Source organism: Meriones unguiculatus, chromosome 8, assembly GCF_030254825.1.
Source record: "Meriones unguiculatus strain TT.TT164.6M chromosome 8, Bangor_MerUng_6.1, whole genome shotgun sequence".
Lineage (NCBI taxonomy): Eukaryota > Metazoa > Chordata > Mammalia > Rodentia > Muridae > Meriones > Meriones unguiculatus.
Genome location: NC_083356.1, coordinates 81583035 through 81599521, shown reverse-complemented (window position 1 = coordinate 81599521; position 16487 = coordinate 81583035). Strand labels below are relative to the sequence as shown.

The 16487-nt window shown below is 37.7% G+C and overlaps 1 protein-coding gene across 1 annotated transcript in view; it reads left to right on the top strand.

Moving 5' to 3' along the window:
* Lrp1b (LDL receptor related protein 1B) overlaps positions 1–16487 on the top strand; it is a 2037254-nt gene that overhangs the window by 1974103 nt on the left and 46664 nt on the right. The window contains exon 84 of the mRNA XM_060390094.1: positions 1206–1367. Coding sequence (XP_060246077.1) covers positions 1206–1367 — 162 coding nt within the window. The remainder of the gene's footprint in view (positions 1–1205; positions 1368–16487) is intronic.

The window sequence follows — 16487 nt, the reverse complement described above, 5'->3', positions numbered from 1 at the left end:
ATATTCAAGAGTTTGTTTCTGGAGGCAACATATTCTTTCTCTAGCAGCAGCCGCTGACCTCCAAGGGGTGGACCATGTGGAATTTTGCATTTGCACTGGAGTCAGTGTTATCATCATACTGTTCTTGATCCAGCAGGCACACTGTTGAGTTTTTTATGGATGTATTTTCCCAGATATTTAACAATAAATAAAGCAAACAACAACAACAACAAAAAAAAAAAACTGTTAAAAAAAAGTTTAAAAAAATCTGTTAAAAATCTGATACCCTTTGATATGCAATTTATCGTATTTCCCAGGCAATTTTATTTTGCACAGAGATTACTAGTGGTGAAAGCTCTGACCACAGAGACATTCTTTTCTGGTTTCAGATAAGTGGCGGTGAGCCTTGGATGAGCCTGTGACTGAATCTGCTCATCAATACTTACACTTTTGAGTTTCCATTTATGAGTTTGCTATAGATGCTTTCCTTCTCACTGTATCTGCCACAGGCGTTCCTACTTAGGGACAGGCCAGGCAGAGAGGTGCTCCTTCCTTATGTAACATGGAAACCATAAAGGAATGTTCAAAGATAATCTAGGAAATGTTTTACTGTGCATTATTCATAAACTATGGAATCATAAAATATTCAGTAGGCTACCAGTAATTTTTTAACATGCGCAAATATCAAGATTAGACAAATTAAGTCCCAGTAGGTGCATATGCACTAAACATCAGTATGTTTATTTGATTTTAAAACTCCATTAATGTATACAATCATTATACATGACATGCCTCTTTTAAACCATTAAAATGTCTCCCTAAAGCATGTGTCCATGATGCTTTGCATACAGCCAGCAGTGGGATAGGTAATAAGTGAACACTGGCAAATTATGATTGTCTGAATTTTATAACAAAATATGCTCTCTGATATTAAATATGAGTTGAGAAAAATCATTGAAAAGTAGACATGTATGAGAACAAAAGAACAATGTACAAGTGCAATTACTCATAAAACATCCATTATCTGATACGACCGAATGTCAAATATGTTCAGTTTCTACTTTCGTGGCTATACAACTCAACAGAGACTGAAGAACTTTTGGTATGATAAAGTCACAGAACAAATTGTCAACATTGCTTTGCCAGAAACTTGGTGTCCTAATTTTTATCTGTTGACAGATCCATTTAAGGTTGACAGCGTACTTTTATTTCTTTTCTTCCAATAGGAAGACCGACCTGTATCTGTGCCCTGGGCTTTACTGGGCCCAACTGTGGCAAGACAGTCTGCGAAGATTCTTGTCACAATGGTGGGAGCTGTGTTGTGACTGCTGGGAATCAAGCCTATTGCCACTGCCAGTCGGACTACACTGGAGACAGATGCCAGTACTGTAAGTAAGAGCGTCATCCACAACATTCAAGCAGCAAGCTTTGATGTAAGCATTAACGAATACTATGTTTCACTTGTGTTTTCTTTCCTCTCTTCATTTCGCCACACTTCTTTTTTCAGGTTCATCATCCTGTCACTTAAACGCCAATAATTTTAACGTTTTTCAATCCTTTTCTAAAAGATTTTAATTTGTTTTCTTTCACAGCTAAAATTCAGAGGCCAATTATAATTGTTCCCATATGCATCTTTAACTCTCTTATTTCTACTTCTGGCAACCTGTGGGGATCATTATCTTTTCCCATACCTCACCTCTTCTAAGTAACACAAAAGAGGGCAACTAGAAAATCCCAGAGGTGGTTCTTCTAGTCTCATCCTCGACTGCCTAGACAGAACCAGAATTTCTTTCTCCAGCTTCCTAGATGTTTTTTTTTTTGTTTTGTTTTGTTTTGTTTTTTTGTTTTTGTTTATTTGTTTCTAGAAAGGTTTTTCTGAAAACGTCAGAAATAAAACATCCTATACCAGTTTCTGTTACTGCCAACTTTATTCCCCTGTTCTCACCTTCTCTTTTATCTGGTAACAGCATTGTTTAAAATTATTTTTGTTGTCATATTTCTTTGTCTTTATTTCTTATATTGACTTCGGTCACATTTCTGCCTTTGTAGTATTGTAGAAGCAGCTCTTATGAGTCTCCAGTTGGTTGATTTTTGCTATTTCCAGTGGTCAAGTCTCAATTTCTGTTTTACATTAGCTTTCATCAATTTATCAATTCTTGTTTTAAAAGATATTTTCTTTACTCATGTTTATAGACAGTATTTTCTTCACTACCCATTTATATTGTATTTGTTGCTTCTTTGCTGTGTCTTTTGTGAATCTTCACAAGGATAAATGTTTAATTCCAGCTTTAAACATTGATGTGACTAAAAGCACTATCCTCATCTCTATTTCTTCTCACTGCCAATATTAATGATTCCCATACAACGTCTCACATTTTATAGTCAACTCAATTACTTTTCAAAATATTGTTTTCCACGGAATCATTTTCCTGAGTCCATGAGTATATGTTATTTATTTACATACTTTTAGTTTTTTTTTTTTTTATGGTCAAATAAATTTGGAGACCACTGTCTAGATGACTTTAGTGATCTGCAGGGTTTTGAAGCACCTCAGTGGTACCTCTAAGTCTGTGTCTCCAGCTGAACCTGTACTTTAAGTTTCAGATCATCTCAATTTTCTGTGACAGCTAATCTTACCTCTCAATTAATCTGACTTTTTTTTCGCTGTGAATCCTCACACTATCATGCCTTTATCTTTAACAAGGAACATTCATTACTCAGTCCAAAATACTGAAGTCTTTGTTAAGTCCCCAGAGTGCTCCATAGCCTATCTTTGCCTTTAAAGCACACCCAGAATGTGAGCACTGCTCCTTGACTCTACTCTCACTCAGTCATCCAAGATGGCAGGACCTGTTTATCTGTTTTATTACTGACTGAATCATGCTTCCTCTTTTTGCCACTGGTGTATATTATCAAATGACAGTCACATCCGTATGTTTTATGTAAACTAAAATGTTTATCTCTTTTAAGCACATTCATTTGAAATCTTTATACAGCCATGTACTCAGGTAATTGTTTTCTTGTTTATCTCTTTGTTCTACAATGTACTGTTGTTGTTTTTTTCTTTTTTATCATCATTTCAAGAAGCTAGCAACAGTGCAGCATAAGAAGTCATTTTGATGGGATCCAGGTATAAATTATTACAGCCAAGATCTGCACCAGGCAATCAGCTTTCAGGACTCAACCCTTAAATTAACTTAATGTTCATCAAAGCATATCCCACATCTCTGATCGGTGAAGCACAGGGAACAGTACACAGCCAAGCTACTTGCATTAGTTTACTTGACAATGAAGTATTAATTGTCCTTCCGCATCATTACAGTGGAAAAATACCTGCTGCAGCAAGGAATGCTTAAGCTTCCGTCTCCATTTCCTTTTTAGATGTTTATTTCTTCTCATCTAAGGACAAGCTCCTCTTGACAATAGACACAAGTCACTACCCTGTGTCTGCTGTACCTTTTTACTCAATTCTGTGTGTCCCAGACAGCATTCCATAAATTATCATCCTGTTACACTAATGTACGATTGTCCCATATCCTCGTTTTCTCAACTCTCTCCCATCAGTGCAACAGAGGATGTCTACATAACTGCATTCTACTAATTAATTAATTAATTAGTACTACTGCATTAATTCCTTTTTTCTTTTGTGCTCAACAATTCTCACAGATATAATGACGCTAGGAAATGAAGGGCAGTTCCAGCTGTTGTCTCAAAAGGTGTTGAGTTTATAACCCCTCTTTTATTCTAGTAAGGCCACTGCCGTTATTATCTCCCATAAAGATGCCTAATTCTATGTTATTTATTGCATATTCCTCAGATTTGAGGCTTCTTTGAAACTATACCTAGAAACAATTGCTGATGAATAAACCAATCAATAAAAACTTCACAGATAATGTCTTTGAATGAAGGTAGCACAAAAATAATTAAAAGACAACCAATATATTGTATGAAAAAAGTATCTGATCTATATATGGATAATCCGTGGCTAGTGTGTGTGTGTGTGTGTGTGTGTGTGTAGTTGTTTTGCTTTGTTTTAAAGGTCTTGTATATTTCAAACTGACCCTGAAATCAAGAATGACCTTGAAGTTGTCTTTAATCCTCCTTCCTATCTTCAGACCGATCAGACTACAGACACACCCAACACAGTTGATTTGGATTCAATTTTTTTAAAACTTTCTTGGTTCATTAGCCTCTACCAATTGATGTATTCTACTCTATCAGTTATTTTTCTGTATTTTTTAATGGAATAATCAGTATTCTTGATTCTCTTTCAACTGCCTTAAAATGCAATATAGCCATCATTATAGAAATTTATGTTCTTGCAATGAGCAAATTCAGTTAGTTTGCATCTTAATTGACAACTTAATAGAATCACAGTGTGTGGCAGCCCACTGCCTTACCAGACCCTGTTATCCTCACTCTTAGCAGTCATGGCGCTTTCCGCCTTTTACTGCAAAACACTTATTTAAATTAACCAATTAATCCTTAGACAGAGGTTAAATAAGTTGCCCCAGGTCCTGAAGTAGTCAGAATTGGACACAAGGAGTTGTTGATCAAGATGTCAGCAAACATCCCGGAGAGCACTGATGCTGTTCCCTGGCTCTGCCATTAAAATGACAAACCCAACATCTGATCAAGTGTAATAAATCCAGAAACCATCAGTGTGAGTTCGCAAAGTTCAGTGGGCTGAGTGTTCTGTCAGAAGAGTGTTTGGTGTATACACTGATCCCCCAAGTAAACGAAGGAACGACAGAATGGCTCCTTATGACACCTAATTACAGGCCATCAATGGGAGGTAAAACATCACTTCTCAGTTGTGCCGAGTTAAAACATCTCTCAACTTCAGTTGCAAGGTAAAAGCTAGAGGCCTGAATGCAAATTCATTTTAACAGTATCTAGGGAGAAAAAGGAGGGAAAAAGCAGCAAAGCTAAAATTTTAAATTCTTTAAGTTATTTGCTTAAGGAAAAATATAGCTGAATTTTCATATGGTTTTAAAGTCAAGATTCCTGTTTTCAATCAAAGCAAATAAGCTTATTTTTGTACATTGAAAAAGAGGCGTTAATTGTGAAATCAATATCTGAGTTTATCTTTTTTAAATTAAATTTTTATTTTTTATATTAATGACAGTTTATTCACTTTGTATCCCAGCTGAGGCCTCCTCCTCCACCCCCTCACAGTCACACCCTCCCTCCCTCTTCTTCTCTAATGCCCCTCTCCAAGTCTACTGATAGGGGAGGTCCTCCTCCCCTTCCATCTGAACCTAGCTTATCAGGTCTCATCAAGACTGGTTGCATTATCCTCCTCTGTGGCCTGGTAAGGCTGCTCCCCTTCATGGGTTGGTCAAAGACCCCGCCAAGGAGTTCATGTCAGAGACAGTCCCTGTTTCCTTTACTAGTGAACCCACTTGGCTACTGAGTTGCCATGGGCTACATCTGAGCAGGGGTTCTAGGTTATATGCATGAATGGTCCTTACTTGGAGTATCAATCTCAGAAAAGACCCCTGTGCCCAGATATTTTGGTTCTGTTGCTCTCCTTGTGGAGCTCCTGTCCTCTCCAGGTCTTACTATCTCCATCCTTCTTTCATAGGATTCCATGCAGTCTGCCCAAAATTTGGTTCTGAGTCTCTGAGCTCATCTTTAATTAAAGATTTTAGAGGCTTCACCTGGCAGCAGGTCAAAGCAGATGCTGAGACTCACAGCCAAACATTGAATGAAGCTTATGGAGTCTTGTGAAAATGTTGGGGGAAGGACAGAAGGGCCTGGAGCTGACAAGAGCTCTACAAGAAGACTAACAGTGCCAACTAGCCAGGGCCCAATGAGGCTTCTGGAGATTGAAGCACCAGCCAAGGATATAGGCCCCCTACACAGATGTAGCTGGTGGGCAGCTCAGGCTTCACGCAAGTCACCTAGTATGGAGAGCAGGAACATTTTCTCACACAGACTGTCTTGCCTGCTTTATGATCACTTCCCACTGGCAGAGCTGAGTCACCAGGCCACAGGGGAAGAGGATGAAATTAGTCTTGAGACTTGATGAGCTGGGGTGGGTTGGTAGGAGGAGTTCCTCTTTTCTGAGGAATAGGGAAGGGGGAAGAGAAATGAATGAAGGAGGGAGGGTTGGATCAGGAGGAGAGGAGGAAGGGGTTATGATACATATGTAAAGTGAAGAAATGAATTAATTTTTGTAAATATTTTAAAAAGACTTATTTATTTATTATTTATTGTTTATAAAGTATCCTGACTGTGTGTGTACTTGAACACTAGAAGAAAGTATAATAAGAAAGATCTTATTATAGATGCTTAATTATGAGCCACCATGTGGTTGCTGGGATTTGAACTAAGGGCCTATGGAAGAAGGGCCAATGCTCTTAACCTCTGAGCCACCTCTTCAGCCCCTAAATTAATTAATTAAAAAACAAAAAGATAGTTGCACTACAGCAAAGCATCCATTAAGTCCGTTTATTCTGCCGTTGGAAGAACATCTGCATGGCGCCTTTCTACAAGTTGTCAGCAAAGACATGATTTGTGTCTCTGAAGCTGAAATAATGGCTCAGCTGTTGAAGGCAAAGTTATACAAACAAAAGAAGTTTATTTAGAGTTGAGAGACCTAAGATTAATGCAAAGATATAATATTATAAGTATTAGAGTTATAGTTTTAAAGTAATTTTTTAAATGTATGAGTTGTGGACATGAGATTATCATGTTGATGATTAAATTATCAGATTATTTTAGCACTTGTCTTCAGAGAAGCATGTGCTATAGTCAGCTGATAAATTCACAGTTAGGCATTGTGGGAACTCTTATATCGATTATTTCTTGCTCTCAATTTAAAATCTTTTGTGGTGTTCAGAAAAGGAAATAAGCTGCAGAAGAATAATTTAATGAAACACAGGAATGAGCTACCTTTGTACACAGAAAGAGCACAGGATTCATTGTAAAGGAGTGATGTCCTCATGGAAGTGGCGTCTGTGGGTGACCTGAAGAGAAGATAGTCAGATGTAAGAGGACATGAGGAATAGCATATGATGAAGAAACCTGCTGACATCCTGGGGAGGATTGCAGGGAACTGACCGTGCAGTAACCACACCACACATGCCAAAGCTTTAAAACACATGAAATTTTAATCAGTGTCTGCACTACCTATGGGAGGAATAATATCAATATATTTTCCAACTTCTCCAAAATTAGATTAAAGAAATTTCCCTATATTCCTTTTAGAGATTGTAAAATCTGAAATTTGTATGACTCCCAATTCAGGCTTCTGCCATTTGATATCCTGTCCATACAGTGGCATATTGTGACCTGGTCTCCCAAGTTTCTACTTCATTTAATAAAAAAAAAAGAAAAGAAGAAGAAGAAAGAAAATTTGAATTTGAGTTATTAAGCTGATAACATATCTATATAGAGACTTAAAATGAAGGGGAGAAAAAGAATATTTCCGTTGTTCCTCTTATTACAAAGATGGACAGGAACTGAGGACATAACTGTAATGATATTGACACAGGAAGTGGAATGCCCTGAAATTACGAATGGATTCCAAAATGGTCACTTCTTGAGATTCTTCAAAACAGTCACAGTTGCGGTGGCACAGGTTATGGAACATAGTCTACCTGTCGTCTCTAAAGTCTTTTTCTCTTGATGAGGAGAAAATAGAACCTTCATCCGTCCAAGCTCTTGGCTCACTGTTCATTGCACAGCATGCTCCTGGGTGTCCCCTTTCTTCAAACTTTGAAACCTGGTCATCCTTACACAGTGATTCCTCTTCCAGCTGTTCAAACCTATTGTTCTTTGGGTCCCTATCCCAAGAGATGGTTCCTGGTCATCCATGAGCGTGCACACAGCCAGTGCCTTCAACATCTGTGATTATGCATAGAGCTGGGGCCGGGAGTATCTGTGACTGCGTACAGAATGCCACTAAAGCTAATAGTCCTGTGTCCAGCCTACTGAGCCCAGTTAATTATTTTTTGTTCTCTGGTAAGATTCCACTTCAAAGCAGAGCAAGGTTCTGGGAAATTTTCATACTAGCTCATTACAATCCATATTCCACAGATACTAGGTGCTAATGTCTTTATTTTAAAAGTAAAATATTGTTAACATTGAGTTAGATTTGAATCAATGGTTGTAAACATATAATGGTTGTAAACAAATAATAATATAATAGAAACATAATAAAGAGTGGATGAATAAAGGTTCAGAGAACAAAGGTTCAGATGAATAAAGGTGGAGCTGTAGTCTTGGGCTTTTATGTTAGATCATTTGAAAGATTCTCAGGGTTACAAAAATAACATTGAAGACGATTCAGATCCAAGAGTAAGACATTATGGAAAAAAATTTTTTTGGTACAAGTTTATTAATCCATTCAAAACGTAAAAAAAAACAAAAACAAACAAACAACAAACAAACAAACAAACAAAAAACATATCTGGCTGAATATCTAGGCCATTTGGCAGAGTGTGTGCCTAGCATATGAAAGACATGTCTGTAATACCAATGCTCAGGGAGCAGAAGCAGGAGGAACAACAATTTAAGGTCATGGTAAGGTATATAGCCAGTTCTTGCCCAGTCTGTGCCAAATGAGAGCCTATCTCAGACAAACAAAAGCATGTGTTATCACTATTGTCTAGATATTGGAAATACGTTCATATTAAGACTTTTAAAAGACACTCCCTACATTAATTTTTGATAAATGGAAAACCAAATGAAATATCTGTTTTATGTTAAAGGGAAATAAATATTACACTTTCAAATCATACATTAAAAATCAGCAAACAATCAGAATTAAATTTATATCATATTTAGAAGTTTACTAATATTTTTACAGAATTATCAAATATGAGAGCACAATTGTCATTTAACTATCGTGCCTATATGGGCATGTGTGTGTATGTATATGTATGTATGGGTTCGTGTGTGGGTAGGAGTTTGCATGTATCAAAGCTAGATGCAAGCCTCAGGAGCCATTTGCACTTTGTTCCTCCATCACCATTCATGTAATGGTGTTGCTTTAGAGACAGTGTCTTCCACTGGCCTGAAACTCACAGGGTTGGCAACTCTGGATGACCATTGTTTCCTAGAGACCTGCTTGACTTCTCTGTGCTGAGTTTGCAAGTATGAAATGCCTCCTTTCACATGGGTTCAAGGTATCACACGCAGAGTTTTACCCACCAAGTTATCTCCCTAGCCCTTTAAGCAAAGCTTTTTCTTTATTTCATATATTTCATAGTTGTGATTCCAGTAATATGATTAACTAATCTGAGAATCTGAATACAGACCATTTGTTTTTAAATCTTTGACAGTTTCATAGGTAAGGAACTGTAATCCTTTTCACTTTATTACTCCCTTCCCCCTTTCTGCTGGAACCTTCTCAATATGTCCAACTCCTACTTTACTATCTGTTTGCATGTGACCCACTGGTGTAATTGGAGTTGCTTTCAGGAGTGTAGGCAGGAGATTATTGACCAGATTAATAGCAGTTCATCAATGGCTGTGCCTCTGGGAAATTCAGGCTTCTGATAGCAGAGGTTGTTTTCCCTGCTAGCATCACCTGATGTTTGAGACACTAACCTCACCAGCTCTCCACATGCTTCAACTACACTCATGGGAAAAGGCTCGCTCTTATAGTCTTCTGTCATATTAACATATTAATGCCCACTTCCAACATAAAGAAGAATATGCTTGCAAAGCCCCATGTACCAATGAAATGTAGACCTAACCTCACATGGACCTAGAGTGAATAAAATCTGCCACAGAAAAAAGTACAGTTTTCTAAGTGATGTGTATTGATTTTTAAAAAAAAAAAGGCCATTCCTTCTTCAGAGACACCCACACTTCAAAATCTTTACTGTTAATTAAAAGATGAAGTGATTCCAAAAATGTCTATGCTTGGAATTAAGTAAACTATGTAGATTCCCAAAGAATTATCTGCTAAAATGATTAGGCATTTGAAAACATCACAGGACATAAATCCAGAGAGACACATGCATAGATTAAACAAAAAAAATTTATTTAAGTCTTTTCTGACAGCAAGTTGTTTAAACACAATCGCAGGATTCATGTTATTCTTAAAAAAATCAAATATTATCTTCTTCTGGCCTGACATGGCTGCACCCCCGTGGGGGAGGTGATCAGAGAGCCTGCAGTGAGTTCATGCTAGAAAAAGCCAGAGAAAACCCCTGCTCCCCTTACTAGGAAATCCATGTGGAGACTGAGTCTATTGATAGGCTAGGGTCAGATAGAAGGGAAGGAGGTTCTCTTCAATCAGTGGACTAGGGGAAGGGTATAGGGAGAGAAGATGGATATAGGTGAGGTTGAGAGGAGGGAGGGGGCCACAGCCAGGATACAAAGTGAATAAATTGTAATAAATAATAACAATTAATAAAAAATCAAAATTTAATTTAAAATCAATGTGGAGATAGCACATAATAATTGATTTGAAATGTCTACAGATATGATTAGAAATATTGCTAGGCACCAGAAACCTTTAATCTAAACAGAACAAGAGTAAAATGATATAACCTTCTTATAATTAATATCATAATCTCCAAGTTTAACTCTTAGAGGTGTAATCACTGTAAAATATGAGAATCTTATAAAAAAATCTAGCAATCTATTGGAAGCTAGTACACTGCCTAAGTTTTATATTAGTGATAATTATAAATTTTTATGAAAATGAAAAGAAAGATTAAAGTTGGTATGCTATACTCAAATGAATTTCCACAATTTTAAGCCCATAATTTCCAGGTCTGTAAAGAATTGTGTTGGTAATTTGATGGGAATTGCATTGAATCTGTAGATTGCTTTTGGTAAGATGGCCATTTTTACTATGTTAATCCTGCCAAGCCATGAGCATGGGAGCTCTTTCCATCTCTGATATCTTCTTCTAATTCTTTCTTCAGAGACTTGAAATTTTTTTCATACAAGTCTTTGACTTGGTTAGGGTTACACCAAGGTACTTTATGTCCTTTGTGGCTATTGTGAAGGGTGCTATTTCCCTAATTTCTTTCTCAGCTCTTTTGTCTTTTGTATACAGGAGGGCTACTGATTTTTTTAAGTTAATTTTGTATCCGGCCACTGTGCTGAAGGTGTTTATCAGCTGTAGGAGTTCCCTGGCAGAATTTTTGGGGTCACTCACATATACTATCATATCATCTGCAAATAGTGATAATTTGACTTCTTCCTTTCCAATTTGCATCCCCTTGATCTTCTTCAACTGTCTTATTGCTCTAGAAAGGACTTCCAGAACTATGTTGAAGAGATATGGAGAGAGTGGGCAGCCTTGTCTTGTCCTGCAGACTATCAAAGCAAATGCTGAGACTTATGGCCAACTGTTAGGCAGAGTGCATGGAATCTTATGTAAGAAATGGGAAATAGTAAGAGCTGGAGAGGACAGGAACCCCACAAGGAGAGCAACAGAACCAGAAAATTTGAACACAGAGGTCTTCCCAGAGACTCATACTCCAACCAAGTACCAGGCATGTAGATAACCTAGAACCCCTGCACAGATGTAGCCCATGACAGTTCAGTGTCTAAGTGTGTTCCATAGTAATGGGAAGAGGGACTGCCTCTGACATGAACTGATTGGCCTACTCTTTGATCACCTTCTCCTGAGGGGGGAGCAGCCTTACCAGGCCACAGAAGATGACAATGCAGCCACTCCTGATGAGATCTGATAGACTAAGATCAGAAGGAAGGAGAGGAAGACCTCCCCTATCAGTGGACTTGGGGAGGGGCATACATGAAGAAGGGGGAGGGAGGGCCGTATTGGGAGGGGAGGATGGAGGGGCTTATGGGGGGATACAAAGTGAATAAAGTGTAATTAGTAAAATAAAAATGTGCATTCAGATTAGCTCTCATGAATACAAAATTATATCACATAACTATAAATGTAATTTAAATTCATGAAAGTATCCAACAAATAACAATTAAAAGAACAAAATTAATAATAAATGAACATCAGAAATGCAAAATGATGTTTTCATGGTATTGGTGCTCATTTAAAAAGAAAAAAAAAACTAGTGGAAGATACCCCCACCATGGACCATCTCATAGGATCAAATCCATTCAAGGTATGAGATCCTATGAAGAAAATGTTGCTAGTGCTGCGGTTCTCTATCAGTGCGTCACGAGACCCCACTGGTGGTCAAACAACCATTAGACAGGGGTCACATAACAGATACCCTGCCTATCAGATATCAACAATGCAGTGTATAGCAAAAGTAAAAATTACAGTCAGGAAATAGCAAGGAAAATAATTTTATGTTTGGTGTCCCTGCAACCAGAACTATATTAAAAGGTCACAGAATTAGGAAGGTTGAAAATCACTGCACTGCTGCAGAGATCAGGTGGCTGAATGTGAATTTTTGAGAAAACTTAAACATTATGAATTCTTCTACATGCAGACATCAGTTTTACCAGCACCATTTGATGAAGGCACTGCCTTTATTTTCTAGTACATAAGGTGACTGACTTCATTATCAAATATCAGGTGTCCCTAATTATACTTATCAACGTGTTGGTTTTTATGCCAATACTATGCAATTTTTATTACCATAGCTCTGTAGTACAACTTGAAATCAGGGATAGTGATACCTCCAGAAGTTCTTTTATTGTCCACTTTTTTTAAAATTTTTTTATTTTAATTTTTTTTCTTTATTAATTACACTTTACTCACTTTGTATCCACCCCGTGGTGCCCTCCCTCCTCCTGTCCCAATCCCTCCCTTCCTCCCTCTTCTCCAGGCATGTCCCTCCCCAAGTCCACTGATAGGGAAGGACTTCTTTTCCTTCCTTCTGATCCTAATCAATTAGGTCTCATCAGGAGTGGCTGCATTGTCTTCTTCTGTGGCCTGGTAATGCTGCTTCCCCCCTCAGGGGGAGGTAATTAAAGAGTAGGCCAATCAGTTCATGTCAGAGACAGTCCCTGTTCCTATTACAATGGAACCCACTTGGATACTGAACTGCCATGGGCTACATCTGTGCAGGGTCTTAGGTTATCTCCATGCATAGTCCTGGGTTGGAATAGCAGTCTCAGGAAAGACCCCTGTGCTCAGATTTTTTGGCTAAAATAAAAAACTCAAGAGACAACACATGCTGAAAAGGTTGTGGAGAAAGGGGAACCCTCCTCCACTGCTGGTGGGAATGTCCACTTTTCTTTTAAAGCTGTCCTGAGTTTTTTGTTTTTCCATATGAAGTTGAGAATTTTCCTTTGATCTGTAAAGGACGGTGTTGGACTTTTGATGGTAATTGTGTTGAGACTGTAGATTGCTTTTGGTAAGAAGTCCATTTTCACTATTTTAACCTTAATAAATCATGACTATTGGAGATCTTATTTTCTTCTGATATCTTCTTTAATTTCTGTCTTCAAAGCATAAGGTTTTTATAATACATCTTTTACTTGCTTAGTTATAGTCACCCCAAGATATTTTATATTATTTGAGTGTATTATAATGTGCATTATTTCCCTGATTTCTTTCTTAGTCCATTTGTCATTTTTGCATAGAAGGTTTATTGATTTTACTTTAAGCTATCTATGGATCTAGCCACTTTAATGAAAGTACTTTCAGATTAGGAGATATCTAGAAGAATTTTTAGGTTTATTGATGTATACTATCATATCATCTGAAAATAACCATAAGTTGACCTCTTCCTTTCCAATTCTTATCCCTTTCAGCTATTTTTTTTTCCCTATAGCTAGCTAAAACTTCAAGTACTATGTAGAATAGACATGGAGAGAGTGGACAGCTGAATCTTGTTCCTGGTTTTATTGGAATTTCTTTTAGTTTATCTCCATTTATTTTGATGTTGGCTATAGGCTTGATGTAAATTGCCTTTATTATGTTTACATATGTCGCTTGTATCCCTAATCTCTTCAGTACTTTCATCATGAAAGAATATTGGATTTACTTATTTATTTGTTTTGCTTTAACATTTCAACCACAGTTTCCCCTCCCTCCTCTTGACCCGGTCCTGTCCCCAACATGTCCTCCTCCAACCCATCCATTGCTCCTCCTTTCTCTTTAGAAAAGTGTAGACCCCCCCCATAGGTCTCATCACCCAACATAGCATATCAAGTTACAGTAAGTCTAGACACCTCCTCTCCTAATAAGGCTAGACAAGGCAACTCAGTAGGGGAAAGGGTCCCTATGGCAGGCAACAGAGTCAGAGATAGCTCCTGACCCCTGTTGGGAGTCCCACAAGAAGATCAAGAGACACAACTGTATCATATGCACAGAGACCCTAGGTCAGTCCCATACAGGCTTCCTTGTTTGTGGTTCAGGCTCTGTGAGATTCTATGGGTACAGGTCAGTTGCTTCTATGGGTTTTCTTGTAGTAGGTTTGACCCTTCTAGCTCCTACAGTATTTCTACCCCTTCTCTGCAGGATTCCCCAAGCTCTGCCTAATGTTTGACTGTGGGCATCTGCATCTGTTTTTTATCAGTTGCTGGGTGAAACCTCTCTGAAAATTAAGTATTACAAAATGGAGTGTGAATAGAAATATGTAATTATATTATCTATGATCTATCAGGTGAATATTATCTAACATCTAAATGTCATCCACATATCTATCATTCACGGTATTACTCTATCTCTCTATTCATTCATGCATTTTTACTCTATCATTGATCTGTCTGCCTGTTTATTTAGTCCATCACCTATCCTCAATTCATCATCTACCTATCTATCATCTATCTATCTATCTATCTATCTATCTATCTATGCATCTACCTATCTATCCTATCCTTTATTATACCTTTTTATTTACTATATTTTCTTGTATCTATCTACCTATCATCACCTATCAACTACTTTTCTATCATCAATATACCACCTGTTATCTATGTATTATTTATAATTAATTTGTGTGTTTGTCTATTTGTCATATGCATACATATAATCTTTCAATTTATCTCTCTATAATCCATAATATATCATCTGTCTAAGCATATTATCAATTTGCAGCATGAACTAATAAAAAGCTTTGAGTAAGGATAAATGCTCATAAAAATATATGAGCATTATATTTGGAATCCATAGACTGAAGCATGCAGGGATTGTGATAAAAGAAAGAAATGAATAAAAAAAATCTATGAAATAATAAGATAAATAAGGGAAAAAGAAGGGATGAAGGGAGAGTGAAGTGGAGGAAACAGAAAACGGAGAAAGAGAGGGAGAAAGGGCAACCAAATCAAGTGTGAGATAGGATGACAGGCAAAGATGGAATTTTCCAGGTTTTTTAATTTTTATTTTATTTCTATTATTTAGTTTATTCACTTTGTATCCCAGCTGTAGCTCCCATCCTCCATCCCCTCTCAATCCCACTCTTCCTCCCTCTCCTTCTTCTATGCCCCTCTCCCAGTCTAATGATAAAGGAGGTTCTCCTCCCCTTCCATCTGACCCTAGTCTATCAGGTCTCATCAGGACTGGCTTCATTGTTTTTTTTTTGTGGACTGGTAAGGCTGCTCCACCCTCAAGTAGAGGTGAAGAAAGAGCCAGCCCATGAGTTCATGTCAGAAAGTGTCCCTGTTCCCATTACTATGTCACTTGGACACTGACCTTCCATGGGCTACATCTGTGCAGGGGTTCTAGGTTAACTCCATCCATGGTCCTTGTTTGGAGTATCAGTCTCAGAAGAGACCCCTGTGCCCAGATTTTTTTGTTCTGTTGCTCTCCTTGTGGTGCTCCTGTCCCCTCCAGGTCTTCCTCTCTCCCCCTTCTTTCATAAGATGCCCTGCACTCTGTCCAAAGTTTGGCTTTGAGTCTCAGCATATGTTTTGATACTCTGCTGGGTAGACCATGTTCATAGCAGCTTTATTTGTAATAGCCAGAAGCTGAAAACAACCCAGAAATCCCTCAGTTGAAGAATGGATACAGAAATTGTGGTACATTTACACAGTAGAATACTACTCAGCAATTAAAAACAAAGAAATCATGAAATTTGTAGGCAAATGGTGGGATCTAGAAAAGATCATCCTCAGTGAGGTATCTCTGAAGCAGAAAGACACACAGGGTATATACTCACTCACTCATAAGTGGATATTAGACCTATAATATAGGATAAGCATACTAAAATCTGTATGCCTAAAGAAGCTAATCAAGAAGGAGGACCTTGGGTAAGATGATCAATCTTCATTCAGAAAGACAAATGGGATGGACATTGCAATAGGGAGAAAACAGGGAAGAGGACAGGAGCCTACCACAGAGGGCCTCTCAAAGTATCTACCCAGAAGGATATCAAAACATATGCTTAGACTCATTTTCTAGGTATTTTTGAGACAAAGTTTCTCTGTGTAACAGCCTTGGCTTTCCTGGAACTTGCTTTGTAGACAAGGCTGGGCTTAAAATCACAGATTTCACAGAATTCAAAGAATTCACAGAATTGACAGATTTCTGCCTCTTTGAGTGCTGGGATTAAAGGCGTGCACCATTGTGCCTGGTTGATCTTTTTTTCTTCAATTGGTTTTATTTTGTATACGGAAGTATTCTATGTGCATAATATTTTTGTAATAATTAACAA